This window comes from Marmota monax, unplaced genomic scaffold, assembly GCF_021218885.2.
Source record: "Marmota monax isolate L192 unplaced genomic scaffold, Marmota_monax_Labrador192_F-V1.1 WCK01_AAM20220418_F8-fsc00057, whole genome shotgun sequence".
Taxonomy (NCBI): Eukaryota; Metazoa; Chordata; class Mammalia; order Rodentia; family Sciuridae; genus Marmota; species Marmota monax.
The window spans coordinates 10,242,309-10,258,815 of NW_026693933.1; the positions used below are offsets into that span (position 1 = coordinate 10,242,309).

The 16,507-nt window shown below is 32.9% G+C and overlaps 1 protein-coding gene across 7 annotated transcripts in view; it reads left to right on the forward strand.

The window, feature by feature from the left end:
* Pals2 (protein associated with LIN7 2, MAGUK p55 family member) overlaps nt 1-16,507 on the forward strand; it is a 126,220-nt gene that overhangs the window by 69,496 nt on the left and 40,217 nt on the right. For 5 of the 7 annotated variants that reach the window (XM_046463496.2, XM_046463495.2, XM_046463498.2 and 2 more), the window contains exons 3-5: nt 5,059-5,211; nt 8,184-8,336; nt 9,089-9,316. In XM_046463496.2, the coding sequence (XP_046319452.1) occupies nt 5,059-5,211; nt 8,184-8,336; nt 9,089-9,316 (534 nt within the window). The remainder of the gene's footprint in view (nt 1-5,058; nt 5,212-8,183; nt 8,337-9,088; nt 9,317-16,507) is intronic. The other 2 variants (XM_058585355.1, XM_046463500.2) reach the window with 1 other exon arrangement.

A 16,507-nucleotide genomic window follows, 5' to 3' on the forward strand; every position in this document is an offset into this window, starting at 1 on the left:
TCAGTATAATTGTGTGGTGGATGTGGTCAAATTGCTTACCAGTATGTTTTCACTAGGGGGAAAATGTGTGAAATGTCTTTCTCTCATATTCTCACCAACATGATATGTTAGTTGATTTTTTTTTTATCCTTGCCAATCTGATAAGAAAAAGGATATTTATTATATTTTTAGTTTGTACTTCTTTTTTGCAGGGGGAGGAGGATACTAGGGACTGAACCCAGGGCATTTAGCCACTGAGCCCCATCCCCAGCTGTTTTTATATTTTATTGAGACAGTGTCTCACTGAGTTGTTTACAGCCTTGCTAAATTGCTGAGGCTGGCTTTGAACTCATGATCCTTCTGCCTCAGTCTCCCAAGCTGCTGGGATTACAGATATGTGCCCCAGAGCCCAGTTTGTACTTCTTTTATCATTGAGTGATATTATGGACCTTTTCAGTACATTTAAGAGGTATTTGATTTTCCTTTTCAATGAATTTTTGTTGTTTTTTTTTTCTCATTTCTTTTAAAGAGATGTTCTTTTTCTCATTGTTTTGTAGAACTCCTTTAAAGAAAATTAGCATTTTGTCTAATATAATTCCTGTTTTAACTCTTGTTCTTCATTTGTATTTTGATACTTAAGGAGTAGAAATTTTAAATGTTTACATAGTGAATTTTGGGGGCCTTTTTGGTATAATTTATACCTTCCAGATTTTATTCCATATTTGGACAGGTCTTTCCAGCTCAAAGATTATAAAAAAGATTCTTCTATATTTTCTCTGAATACTACTAAAGCCAAGCTCTTTAAAATATTCCTTGTTCCTTTTTAAAAAGTATGGTAGGTTTGCTTTTTTAATTGTTTTTGTTTTTTTTTTTTTGTTGTTTGTTTTTGGCATCTTTGTGGCTCTAGTCTATAGATTTTTTTTTTTAAGGGCAGCTTAGCAGTGTTATTTAGAAGCTTCGTGAGTACCTTGATACATAACTTACTAGTCTGAGAATTTGTACTCAATTTGGCTAACTGTGATTTCTGAGAAGTTCTTTGCTCATTAGAATTATTGTATTCTAATTTGTTTAAACCTGTTTCACCATATTTTCCAGAGTAAAGCTCATCTTTTTGATAACATATGCAGAAGCAAAATAGAAATTTACTTACCTATTTTTGCTTTGATTCTACTTTCTGCTCAAATTTTTATTTGCTTTGGGGTCTTCATGGACATGTCTGTATCATGTTTTAGGTCTCAAGAATAAAAGAAGTCATTGACTCTTAACCACAGCCAAACTTATTTCCCTTTACTTAGCTTTCTCAAAAATGTTTACTAAGCAGTGACTATATACTTACTTAGCCCTATTATAAGAAGATTGAAACAAAATTTAAGATATGTTCCTTACATTTAATGGGAAAAGGCAAGGGTTTGCATAATAATAATGCTAGGTATAGCTCAAGAATTTTGTTCAAAATACTTTTGTTTGCAAGCATACTTGGATTGTGCTTGAGTAAAATGCCCAGAAGTTTGAAAGAACTTTTTCTTATCGGCAGTTCATTTTTATAAGATGCAGTGGTGAATAGGATTCTCAGAACTGGACATATACAAGAAGACTAGGACTTATTTGTATAAGGTCCAAGAGTTCTAAAGTGTCAGTAATGACATGTTTTTCCAACCACTTGTGACAGGTGAAATATATTTTTATTGAGTTCTGGTAGCTTTCTAATAATGCTCTTTCTTAAAGGAAACAAGACTCATTTAGTCAAATAGCATATTGTTTATTTGCCCCTCCAGTCAGTTTTTAGTATTTCCCTTTGTTCTTTTTAGTTTCATTAGTTAAGTTCAAGTTGTAAGGCGTAACTCTTGAAATCTACTGACTTTCAGGTGAACTAGAGGTCCCAAGTTTTTCACAGCCTTTCAGAAGTTTAAAAACTATAAGTTAGGAGGCTGGGGTTGTAGCTAAGTGGTAGATTGCTTAACTAGCATGTGTGAAGCACTGGTTCAACCCTAAGCACCAAATAAATAAATAAATAACATTATTGTGTTCATCCACAACTAAAAATAATTTTTTTAAAATTTTTTAAACTACATGTTAGTAATTATGGACCTATACTTACTTTCTTGAGAAAAGTAAAATGATTGAATACAATTATATTTCAGAAATTGGATTTCCATATTAATATGACTATAGCTGTAATTTCACTTTTCTCTGAGAATTTATTTTCCAGTGAGATTCTTTTTACCATAAAATAATATGTGAGATTGATGTGAAAAATATTTAGGCATATGTGAGTTTGCTTATGGCACAATTCTTCTCTCCTATTTTATTTCCTCTTTTACTCTGACCATTAGTCCTTTCCACATTCCTATCTATCTTCACCCAAAAGGAGGTGAGTAGTAGGTAGATGCACATAGAAAGAAAGGGAAGAGATATCTGTGACAGTGATCATTTCTTTCCTGAAGTGTTGAATACTATCAACGTCAAAATAGTGACCATGTGATGGTCATATAACATGGGATTATATAGAAAATATGTTAACATGGTGCCTGAAAGTAGCAGGCCAGTCTTCAACCATTTCCTGGAGAAACAAATACTCTCTTTTTTTTTTTTTTTATTTCTCATACATGACAATAGTGGAATGCATTACATTCGTAATTATCCATTCACAGCACAATTTTTCATAACTCTCTATATAAAGTATGTTGGGCTGGGGATATAGCTCAGTTGGTAGAGTGCTTGCCTCATATAAAGTATGTTCACGCCAAATTATGCCTAAATTGTGGTAGAAAGGTGTATTAAGAATTATAATACAAAAAAAAAATCAACAAGTGCTCTTTATTGCACTTCCTTAGAGCAAAAGAGTGAAAGTCAGAGGGGGTAGTAATCTGAGCCATAGGAGTATCAGATAACTCAGAGAGAGAGATAAGTTAGAACAAAAGTAACAACACACCTATGCTAAAGAACCATGCTAAGAAGCAACAAATAAACTAGCAGCCTGTGAGAACATGTCTTATACATTTAAGTGAGCAAGAATTATACATCATCTATGGGAATGAATTATTTACTACAAAATAATGTTCGAGTGGCTCTCTGTATAGTAATCGTCAAATAAGCTTCAACAGGTAAGATATAGTATTACATACCTATATCTGCCATTTACCAGGAATGTGAACTCAAGCAAATCCTGTCACCTACTTTTGCATCATTGTCTTCATTTATAGAGTGAAGTTTTGAATAACTACCTGCTTTTGTGAACACACAAATACATCACATAAACATACAGAGTACATGGGGTGTAGCACTTGGTGCACACAAACACAAACCTCAGTACATATTAAAGTTCTTTCCTCCAATATTTTTAAGCTTTCTTCTTATAATACCATAATAATATCTGAATATTATAATTGTAGCTTTTTTGTAAGAAGTAACTAATTATGTAGATTAATTTACTTGCAGTGGTGATAATCATTCTGTAATATGTGTTGGGTATCTTCATCATCCTTTTCTTATCTGGTGTGTATTATACTTTTCACAAAATTACAAATTATATCCATCCTCATTGTGGGATTTTCTAGTCTTTAATTTTTTCTTATCTAAATCTAATAGAAAATTTTTCCTCCATTTAAATTACATTTGGCCTTTTGACATTTTTCCTTTTGTTTAATAACAGTTTTTTTTTCTTTATCAGTCTATTTCATATGATTTTTAAAATTTCCTTTCCTGAGGTCTTTCTTAAAATGTTGCTTAGTATATAATCCCTTCTTCTAATTAAGAAATCATTTCACCATATGTAATGGTGCACACTTGTAATCTCAACTACTCAGGAAGCTGAGATAAAGTGTTGCTTCAGCCCTGGATTTTGGTGGCAGCCTGAGCAACATAACAAGATACCTGTCTCTTAAAATAATAACTTATACTTACTTCACTCATGTGAATTACCTAGGAAAAAGTTTAAACAAAAAGTTCATCTTTAAAAATTAGAATATTGTTTTTGAACTCTAAAGGAACCATTTTGTGTGGTGGCAGATATAATAATATGTGAAGTATTACAGGAAACTAATAAAGTTTAGTTAATGCGGTCACCATTTGAAATTTGGATTTTTCCTCAGCACTTATAGAGATGAATGGGAAAATGTAAGATTTGTCATCTTACATGATTTTACTTAAAAATTAAATCTTAATAATTATGCTTTTCCATCTTCAACATCAGAAAGCACCTATTTGTCAGAAAAGCAAAAACTATTTATCAGCAAAGGTGCAGCCTGCTTTGTGTTCATTCTCAGTTTGAATTTAAAACTGCTTTACTTCCGCTATCTAAGGATAATGCTATTATGGTTCAGAGTGTATTTTCTGAGGATAAGATGGTGATATTTTTTAACAAAAACAAAACTTAAGATTAGAGACAGGAAGGTTCATTCTCCTAATTAAATATGAGGTCTTTCAAAGTCCAATTACTCTAAATTGACTTTTTTCTTTCTCTAAATGAACTGGTTTTCTTTCTTTCTATCAATCTATGTATTTATTTTTGACATTGCTGAGGCTCAAACCCAGAGTCTTGTGCATGCTAAAGACAGGTACTCCATTACTGAGATACATTCCCAGCCTGAATTTTCAAAATAGAAAATTAATAACTTTAAGATTCTGGAATTTTCAGAATGATATTTATCATTTTTTGAAATGTTAACATATGTGATGGTTACGTTCTTATTCTTTTTGTATGCTTAATCATTGAATAAGAAATAAACAATAGCATTCAGAGTTAGAGCCTTGACTAGAATGTCATAAGGAAATCCTGTTAGTGGGTAGGAGCATAACATGGTTTTTAGTAGTCATGTTTTTTCAGGGGTAGTCATAAAAATGAGTTTTTTATGACCTATAGGATAGGAATGGAGGCCAACGTTTATTATACTGCCTGGTATATTTACTTTAAAATTCAAATATTTCTACTGATAGAAATATTAAAATAGGTTTCAGTGAATCAAACCTCCAAGTATTATCTTTTAAAACTATGAAAAATAAATAAATGAAGAAGTAAACTATGGTCTGGAGCAAATGAAATAAAAGTACCATTACCTTAATAAACTGTTGTCTTCTCAGGCTCATGAGAGGCTTGAAGATTCAAAACTAGAAGCTGTCAGTGATAATAACTTGGAATTAGTTAATGAAATTCTTGAAGATATCACTCCCCTAATAAATGTGGATGAAAATGTGGCAGAACTGGTTGGTATACTCAAAGAGCCTCACTTCCAGGTAACCTTTCCCTACAGCTCTTCTCCCCAATGTTCCTGAAGTTCCTTAGTAGTTCATTTCCAGTTTTAAGTGATTTTTTTTTTCCTTTGGAGAATTACTTGAGGCTGTTTTTTATAAGTATATAAATTCCAATTTAGATATTTTAATATTCTGATATGCTGAAAATACATAAATACACAGATATAACTGTACATACTGTATAAATTTACAGAAATACATCACCATGGATTTTCCTGTGTGCAGTTAAAGAAAACAACATCCCTTTTCTAACATCAGGTATCATGCTAGCAAAATTTTCCTCACCATGAGAATGTAATTTTTTTCTTCTTTACTGCCACTTTGTTTCCCATTACTCTTTGGGGTCAATGATGAACATTTTTTAGTATTGCTTCTCAAGACTGGGGTACAGTTGATGATATGAAACAAAGGAGAGCTAAGGGTAGAAACTATTACCAAACATATTTATTCCATAGAGAAATAAGTACAGTTTAAAGTTTGGTCAGTAAATGAGTTAATCATTTTCACCAAGAAGAATCTCCTTCATCAAATGACAAAAAGATTTCTTTTAAAAAACCTGAATTAATCAGGATAGTGTGATATTGGGGAGTGTTAGGAAAATAAATGAATTGAAGAGAATGAAAACCCCAGAAATACATTCAGTCATATATGGTAACATGTTTTATGACAGACATTACTTTTTCATGGAGAAAGGGTAGTACTAAGATGGAAGAATGTCACGTTTTCCATTGCAAATTCCATTGCAAATTTCACGTTTTCCATTGCAAAATCAAATAGTAACACCCCTTTGCTTTTTCTCAACGTCTTTATGTGACTCTACAATAAATATGAAGATAACAGTGGGATGGTTCCTACATCAATCAGCATCTTTGGTACAAAAGCCGCAGAGACACATCAGGCACACATTTTATGCAGGGACTAGTTGATTGTGTCCTTATAAGGAATGCTAAGGTATTTAGGTTTTATCCTGGAGACAGTCAGAATCCTAGTGGAGAGAAGGGTATTGTACATATGAGTTTCCAACCTAAATCTGTGTGTGACTTCTGTCTGTCAACCCCTTTCCCTCTTATGATGTTGACCTACTGAAGAGTCCAAGCCACTGTCATGTAGAGTGTGGCACTTCCAGGATTTGTCTGGCTGCTGCCCTGCTGGGTTATTCAGTTATCAGTTCTATTTCCTATTACCAGAAGTTCTAGCTAAAAGGTTTCTGATTCAAATCCATGATTTAGAACTACAGTTCATCTTAAGTGATTTGCAACATGAATTAGACTGTCAGAAGAAGTAGAATACCTGATTGCCGCCCCCCCCCCACATTGTTGATTTGGTTCCTGAGTAAAGATGATAGTCTATTGTTTTCTACAAAATCTCCCCATGAAGTAATCTAGTCTATTATTATTCTGACGTTATATAAATGCTAGTTCCTATCAACCATTTACCTTCTAGAGAACATAAATTAATAATTCTTGCCTAGATCAATATTTTCATTAGTGGTTACAATATGACTTTTTTTTTTTCAAATTCTTGTTCTATTTTTATTAGCTGTGTTCTTTGATAAATGTAGAGCTTCTCATCAGAGGGGCTGTTACCCTATAATGGATTTCCTCCTGGAAAAGCAGAGAAATGCTAGATCCTTCTCTTTACCTATTTTCAAAGCAAAGACTTGTTTAAAATAGCATTTTCTTATGATAACAACTTAGTTTCATATGATAACAACTTAGTTTTTTAGTCTTTTTTGTGTTTTAAATAACATTGTGTACTTATTCAGTGTTTCAAGTATAATTACTCTTTGATTTTCAAATTGTCATGACTTTAGCCATGTGGACAGATTTTTAGTACATTAATCTGAAACATATGAGAGTTCTGAACTAGAATATAGGGAATTAGGAGTATGTAAGAAGTGGTTCAAGTAACAGAAATGAAAAATACTGCCTGAGAATACAGGGTGGACAACCAAGCAGCCCAGCCTAGAGTTTTGAATAACTTCCAGCATTTATAGGAAGAATTCTTAACATATGCATTTGGGAGTTCCTTTTGAATTTTTTTTCTCCAGTTTCTTACAAGTGATTTCATGAAATGACTAGAAATTACCGATTAAGCCAATATTCAGATTGGTTTTTTTTGTGAACTTGGTGTTATTTGTTCCCCTCTTCTATTTTGATTTGTTTGAATTTGTTGTCTGTTCACTCAAAATTTTTTTTAAATTTAGCATTATGATGAATATGTGCAACTGTAGTAAAACTTACTCCTTTAGGATAAGGGATTGACAAACATTTTAAATATATAAATATATAAGAAATTCCTAGAATGCTAGATCAAAATCATCCATGATAATAACACAGAGAGGGAATATAATTTTAAAATGCAGTATATGGAGAATCTTTACTAACTCATTTTTCCCTCAAAAATGTCTTTTATAGATTAAACCTTTATTAGTAGCAAAATTTTCTATCTCTGATATAAGGTGCAGATATTTATCTATTTTCTAATTCACATCTTTTTTAATACATTCCATAGGTATAGAAAATATATCAAGTTATTAACTTAGCAACATAAGTGTAAATATTAGGGTCCTTGTCATTTGGGTTTTTATAATACCTAATAAAATAAGAATTAATGATAAATACTAAATTATTTTGATGACCTAGGTTTGGTTTCCAGTGAGCATGTCATTTTAAAAACATGTGACTGAATTCTTTCAATCTCTTCAAGACTAAGACAAGAATATAATACTATTTGATGATGAAAATATTTAAAGCTATTTTATATATTTAAAGCTATTTTTATATTTCTGTAAAAATATTCTATATATATTTGATTCAATTCATGTTTGGGAATTTAATAATGTACGCCTGGGAAATTTTTAGTACACCACTGGGATAATGAACTAACAAATTATTTTTAGTAACTTATTCCATCAGTAGCTAATAACCACAGGCTGTGTTCACTTCTTACAGTCGCTCTTGGAAGCCCATGATATTGTGGCATCAAAGTGTTATGATTCACCTCCGTCAAGCCCAGAAATGAATAATTCTTCTCTCAATAATCAGTTATTACCAGTAGATGCCATTCGTATTCTTGGAATTCACAAGAGAGCTGGAGAGCCATTGGTAAGTAGATAAATCAGTGCCTTCTTAAATCTGAAATGTAAATAAATTGTGACTCAGTCACTACTTTTATCTGTTTTTTTTTCTTTTTCTTAACATAATCTGAAAACTTTTTATTAGTCTTTTTTACCCACATATAAACACACAGCTGACAGTCTCTCAAATTGATCGAGCATATAAAACTAAAAAGAAAAGTTTAACTTAGAATTAGATGTTAGAAGTATGCCAGTAGGTATCAAAGAATTCAAAAGAGAACTACTTCAATTCTTTCTGCCTTTAAAAAAATAATGAACTCAGGTTGCTTACTAATGATAGTATTAAAACATGGCATAAGGTTGGTTATTAAAAATTGAAGCCATTTTTCAAATACCTGTAAGTAGTGAAGTTCACTGTTTCTGCTCTTGTGGATCCTAAGAATAGTGGAATGAAGAAAAGGAAAAGCCAAGAATGAGAATGCACAAATACCCTTTCATATTTCCTTGACCTTCCTTTTATCCTGTGGAATACAGCCTAGATACTAGTATTTGTTTCATTTTTAGGGTTAACCTTACCAAGAAAGTTCTTTTTGATGGGTGCTGTATATTCTTACAATTGCATCTAGCTGAATGGGATTAAAATATTAAGACAGGATTGATCATGGGAAAAGTAAGAACAACTTATATAGCTTTGGAATTATTTCTTATATTCATAAATATTTACCTATTTCTTATTAATAAAATAAAATAAATAGTTATTCTATTTCTTGTTTCTTCTAGGGTGTAACGTTCAGGGTTGAAAATAATGATCTGGTAATTGCCCGAATCCTTCATGGAGGAATGATAGATCGACAAGGTCTGCTTCATGTGGGAGATATCATCAAAGAAGTCAATGGCCATGAGGTTGGAAACAACCCAAAGGAATTACAGGAATTACTGAAAAATATTAGTGGAAGTGTCACCCTAAAAATTTTACCAAGTTATAGAGATACCATTACTCCTCAACAGGTTAGTAATAAAAGTTTTGGTAATGTTAAGAATACCTAATAACCCTGTTAGATATAACCCACCAGTTGCTACCATTTTTGCAAAAGGAAAGAACTGCTTTAATTGTTCTGAATTGACTTATTTTGTCATGGGTGAATTAATGAATTTTTTAAAAACACTATCTTGCTATTATAAAGGAAATAGAAAGTACATTTTTTGTGAACACTGTGAACCTCTGTCCTTACATCTAGGTATCAGAAAAACCATAAATCCATTTAAATATTAATGTACAAACATTTTTGACATGTATTCCAGGCTTTGTATTAAGGCCTTTGAGAGGACGTTATGTATATCACTTCCAGATTAGTGTTCATGTGATAGGCTGAATAAAGAATGAAGCCAAAAAGGAGGATAGATACAGAAGATCTTGGACACTTGGTTTGCAGACATTTGATCTGTATTTTAGTTAAAATAGATATTTGAATAAGGGAATATTTTAACAATCAAGACCAACTAGGTTAACAAGTGGCTACTGTAGTTATTGATGGAGATGATAAAAATGTATGATGAAATTATAAAGAAAGAAAAAGAAAGGAATTGCACAAAAATAGTTGAAAATTATAGTAGTATTGGAATGGAAAAGAGGATTTTCAAACTTAGAAAACAGAAATAGGAAATATTCATCATTTTTTAGATTGATACCTCTAATGTTCAATTTTATTCCAAAAATTTATTATTTGATGTAGGAATGAAATTTTACATTTTCTTGCATAAAATATTGCCAAGGTATCTTCCTTCTTGTTTTTATTTTCCATATAATTCTTCAAAATAATATTTGTTGAATGCCTATTTTAGACTGTTCTCTGGAAAACAGGATGGACTATTTAGTTTTGAGTTCTACCAAATAAATGGAGCTTCTGAAAATAATAGGTTTATAATGAACTTTGATTGAAATGAAAGTGGAGAGCTTAGTTAAAAAAAAAAAGGAATTGTAAAAATAAAATGCATTAGTACTTAGACATCTCATGTTACTGTACTTTTCAGGCTGCCTTTGTTCCTCAACTGGTATATTTCCATTTGTGACAACATGAGACCTGTCTTGCACCTCCATAGATTAGAAGAGTAAAATCTAAGTTTTGCTATTTTTTATTATTTTATGTGCATTGTGATAGGAAGATCCCTTCAAACCCCCTTCCCCCAATGGTCTTAGCTTCAGAATTCCTACAGTTCACCATGTCCACAATGGACTTTACAGGCAAAATAAATTTTTGTGATATTAAGTTTCTATGTAGATTCTGTATCTTTTTAAAAATTTTTTTTATTTGTTCTAATTAGTTATACATGACAGTAGAATGTACTTTGACACATCATACACAAATGGAGTATAACTTCTTATTCTTTTGGTCGTACGTGGTGTTATAAAGATTGTGTAATCATATATGCACTTAGGGTAATAATGTCTGATTCATTCAACTATCTTCACTCCTCCCAAAACCCCTCCCCTCCCTTCACTCCACTCTAAGAAAAAGTACCTCTGTTCTTCCCTAGCACTTCACTCCTCCCAAAACCCCTCCCCTCCCTTCACTCCACTCTAAGAAAAAGTACCTCTGTTCTTCCCTAGCACCCCCCACCTTTATTGTGAATTAGCATCCAAATATCAGAGAAAACATTCAGCCCTTTGGTTCTTTGGGATTAGCTTATTTTGCTTAGCATGATGTTCTCCAGTTCCATCCATTTACCTGAAAATGCCATAATTTCATCCTTCTTTAAGGTTGAGTAAGTTTCCATTGTGTATATATACTACAGGTTCTTTATCCATTCATCTGTTGAAGGGCACCTTAGTTTACTATTGTGAATTGAGCTGCTATAAACATTGATGTGGCTGTGTCACTGTAGTATGCTGATTTTAAGTCCTTTGGGTATAAACCAAGGAATGGGATAACTGGGTCAAATGGTGTTTCCATACCATGTTGTACTGCTTTCCATAGTGGTTTCACCAATTTGCAGTCCCACCAGCAATGTATGAGTATACCTTTTACCCCACATCCTTGCCAACATTTGTTGTAGCTTTTATTCTTGATAGTTGCCATTCTGGCTGGAGTGAGATGGAATCTCAGTGTAGTTTTGATTTGCATAGATTCTGTATTGTGTACACTGAATAGAATGAAATGTGTAGATATTTAGTCTTGACTTAAGTATATTTTCCTATCCCATGCCTTCTGAAACTCTGGCTTTCACTTAGCCTTTAGATCTGGGGGAGGGGATTAAAATGGGGGAGAAGAGGTCCTACAAGCTTGTGAAGCAGACTCAGGCCTATCCGACCGTAAAAATGGAAAGACTATAACATGGAGCATCCCAAAGGAGGACTACAGATGTCCAAAGGGGGGCTTTTGAAAAAACGAACAGGGGAGCTATTACTCATTACATTGGAATAATAGACATAAGTCAGGACTGCCCTGGGCAACCCAGGAGCATCCTGCTAAGAGAAACTATGAGAAAGGAAGGGCATTTAGCCTCCTCAGCTCTGTGTAGTAGCTTTATCATATAGTTCAATAAATTTCCCGTCTCTGGTTTTGTTTTCTGCAGATTAAGTTACCTGCAGTCAACCAAAGTCTTAAAATGTTAATTGGAAAATTGCTGAAATAAAGAACTCATAAGTTTTAGATTGCACACTATTCTGATTAGCATGATGAAATATTGCACTGTCCTATTCTGTTCCAACCAGAGGATGAATAATTCCTTCGTCTAGTGCACCTATGCTGTGTACGCTACCTCTCACCATTCACTTAGTGGCTGAATCTATTACCTGAACACCAGTTGTGGTATCACAAAGCTTGTGTTCCTGCAACCCGTTTTATTTAATAACAACCCCGAAGCACAAGAAAAGTAATGCTGGCAATTCGGATATGCCAATTCAAAAGCCATAAAGTGATTCTTTTGAGTGAAAAAGTGAAACTTTGACTTAATAAAGAAAGGAAAATAATTTGATGCTGAGATCACCAAGATATACATCAAGAACAAATCTTTAAGCTACAAAATTGTGAAGAAAGATTAGTGCAAACTTTGTGTTCTCACCTCAAACAGCAAAAATTACGGCCATGTTGCTTATGAAGTGCTTAGTTGGGATGGAAAAGGCATTGAATTATAGAGTTTGGTGCTATCAGAGATTTCAGGCATCCACTGAGAGATCTGGAATGTGTTCCCATGGGAAAGTGCAGATTCCTATGCTATGGAGTCAGTTGCAGCTCTTCCTCTGGATTTCTGTAAATGTAGATGGAAGCCAGGTGGTCTCCCTGCCATGGTGGTATTTTTCAAAGCACGCCAGTAGATCATCTTTGTCAGAATTATTTGGGATTACTAGCTAATAGTCCAAAATCTGTATGAGACATAAAGATCTCTATTTTTAAATATGAGGACTAGGGTAATCTGGACATTGTAGCCAGTCTGAAGTTCTTCACCTTACATGTAGTTTAGGTTTCTAGAGGCTGTTCATAATTCTGTTTCTTCATTAGGACCAAACTGATAGGAATTCTCTTTTATTCATTGTTTAAGATCAGCATGACCTGAATACCAAAAATATTATAGGGAAAGAAATTACATTAAATTTCATTTAAGAATATACATGTAAAAAATCCCAACAAAATAGTGACAAATAAAATTTAATTGTGCTTAAAGGAGATCATAATATAACCATGTCTACATTGGATATATTGTGAGTATGCTAGCATAGTTTCATATTAGAAAACCCATATATGAAACTAGACACATTAACAAATTAAAACAGAATAATCTCAATAGAGTATTTGATAAAATTCAACACCTATTTTTTCTTAAAGTTTTTTATTTATTTTTATTAGTGAATTGTAGTTATACATAATATTGTGCTTCATTTTGAGATAATGATATAAGCATGGAATATAATTTGTTCCAGTTCAATTCCCCGTATTTCCCTACATCCTCCCGTGTTTCCCTTCCTCTACTCTACTGGTCCTCTATTTATTTATAGATTTTTTTCAATTAGTGCTTTATAGATATACATAAAGGTGAAATTCCCTGCTGTATATTTATATTTGTATTTAGCATAATTTGGTTAATTTCATTCCACCATTCCTCTCTTTTTCTGTCCTTCCTCCCTCCCTATCAACCCTCTGCTTCTCTGATCTCCCTTCTATTTTCATAGGGATTCCCCTACCAGCCACTTTTCCCCCCTTGGTTTGTCTAGATTCTATATATAAAAGAAAACATTCAACCCTTTTCTTTCTGTATGTGGCTTATTTCTCTTAGCATGGTGTTTTCCAATTCTAGCCATTTACCAGCAAATGCCATAAGTCATTCTTCTTTATAGCTGAGTAAATCATGCATATATACCATATTTTCTTTATTCTTTTTTTGATGGGCACTTGGGTTGATCTCATAACTTGACTGTTGTCAGTTGCACTGCTATAACATTGATATGACTATATCACTCTAGTATGCTGATTTTAGTTCTTTTGGCTAAATGCCAAGGAGTGGCAAAGCTGAGTCATATGGTGGTTACATTCCTATTTTTTTTTTTTTGAGGAATATCTTTACTGCTTTCCAGAGTGTTGTACTAATTTTCAGTCCCACCAATAATGTATAAGTGTTCCTTTTCCCCCAACATCCTCGCCAACATTTGTTGTTGCTTGTATTCTTGATAGTTTTCAATTTGACTGGAGTGATATAAAATCTCGATGTACTTGTGATTGGAATGTTGCTAGGAATGTTGAACATCTTTTCATATATTTTTTAGTCATTTGTATTTCTTCTTTTGAGAAGTGTCTGTTTAGTTCTTTTGTTCATTTATCTATTGGGTTGGTATTTTGGAGTTAAATTTTTTGAGTTCTTTAAGTATTATGGATATTAATTCCTGTCAAAGGAGCAGCTGGCAAAAATCTTTCATTCTGCAGGTTCTCTCTTCACACTCTTAATTGTTTCCTTTGCTGTGCAGAAGCTTTTTAATTTGATTCCATCCCATTTATAGATGCTTGGTTTTATTTCTTATACTTTAGTAGTCTTGTTAGGGAAGTCAGTGCCTGCACCTATATGATGGAGTATTATGCCTGTATATTTTCTTTTCTTTTTTCTAGCAGTTGCAAAATTTCTAGGTCTTGATCCACATTGAGTCCACTTTTGTGCAGGTTGAGAAAGAAGGATTTGTTTTCAATCATATACATATGGATATTCAATTTTCCTAGCACTGTTTGTTAGAAAGGCTATATTTTTCCCAGCATACATTTTTGGCAACTTGTCAAATACTATAGACTGTGTCTGCGTGGATTTGTCTCATGTTTTCTATTTGATTCCAATAGTCTTCGTGTCAAATGTTTTTGTGCCAATACCATACAGGTTTGTTGCTGTAGCTCTGTAATATAATTTGAGATCTGGTATTGTGATGCCTCCAGCATCACTCTTCTTGTTCAGGATTGCTTTTGCTATTCTGGATCTTCAAAATGAATTTTAGGACTAATTTTTCTAGTTTTGTGAAAAATGTCATTGGTATTTTTTTAAGTTGTAGATGGACACAATGTCTTTATTTTTATTTATTTATTTTTATGTGGTGCTGAGGATTGAACCCAGGATCTCACACCTGCGAGGCAAGCACTCTACCACTGAGCTACAACCCCAGCCCCAGTATTTTGATGAGGATTGCATTGAATCCATATATTGCTTTTGGTTGTGTGACCATTTTGACAATATTAATTCTGCCTATTCAAGAACATCCTGCTTCTAAGATCTTTGATTTCTTTCATCGGTGTTCTATAGTTTTCATTGTAGAGATCTTTCACCTCATTGGTTGGATTTATTATCAAGTTTTGTTTTGTTTTGTTTGAGGTTATTGTGAATGTCATAGTTTTCCTGATTTCTTTCTTAGCAGATTCATTATTGGATTATAGGAAAGTGATTGATTTGTGTATGTTGATCTTATATCCTGCTACTTTGCTGAATTTGTTTATCAGCTCTAGAAATCTTTGGTGAAGTTTTTTTGGGTCTTCCAAATATAGAATCATGTCATCAGCAAACAGGTAATTTGTATTCCTTTAATTGCCTTCTTTTGTCTGATAGTTCTAACTAACTAGAGTTTAAAGAACTATATTGAGCAGATGAGAGTGGTTTTTAGAGAAAATGCTTTCAGTTTTTCTTCATTCATTATGATGTTGATTTTGGGTTTGTCATATCTAGCCTTTATAATATTGAGGTTAAGTTCCTCCTATCTCTAGTTTCTCCAGTGTTTTTAACATGAATGGGTGCTGGATTTTGTTGAATGCTTTTTCTGCATCTGTTGAGATGATCATGTGATCATTATTCTCCTTAACTCTAGTTATGTGATAAGTCACATTTATTGATTTGCGTATGTTGAACCAACTTTGCATCCCTGAAATGAAAAGTTTGTGATCATGGTGTACAGTCTTCTTAATGTGTTTTTTGATATGGTTTACTAGAATTTTATTAATATTTTTGTATCTATGTTCATCAAGGATGTTATTCTGAAATTTTCTTTCCTTGATGTGTCTTTGGTTTTGGTATCAGGGTGATACTGGCTTTATAGAATGTATTTGGAAATGTTCACTCCTTTTCAATTTCATGGAGTAGTCTGAGACAGACTGGTGTTAGTTCTTCTTTAAAGGTCTGGTAGAACTCAGCTAAGAAGCTATCTGGTCTTGGGCTTTTCTTTGTTGGGAAGCTTTTAATTGCTGTTTAAGTTTCGTTGCTTGATGTTAGTTTGTTTACGTTTTCTGTACCTTTGTGGTTCAATTTGGGTAGATCATACATGTCTAGAAATATGTTAGTATCTTCTAGGTTTCCCTGTTTATTGGTGTATAAATTTTCAAAATAGTTTCTAATGATTCTCTGGATTTCATAACTATCTGGCAATATCTCCTTTTTCATCTCTAATTTTGCTTATTTGGGGCTTTTTTCTTTGGGTTAGTTAAGCTAAGGTTTTGTTCTTCTTTTTCTAGGACCTTAAAGTGTAATATTAGATTATTTACTTAGGATATTCCTTTTTTTCTTTTTTTAATGTAAGAGCACAGTGCTGTAAACTTTCCTCTTAGAACTGCCCTCATACTGTCTGAGGGATTTTTTTTTAAAATATTTTTTAGTTGTTGATGAATCTTTATTTTATTTATGTGTATGTGGTACTGAGAATCAAACCCAGTCCCTCACGCATGCTAGGCAAGCACACCACCACTG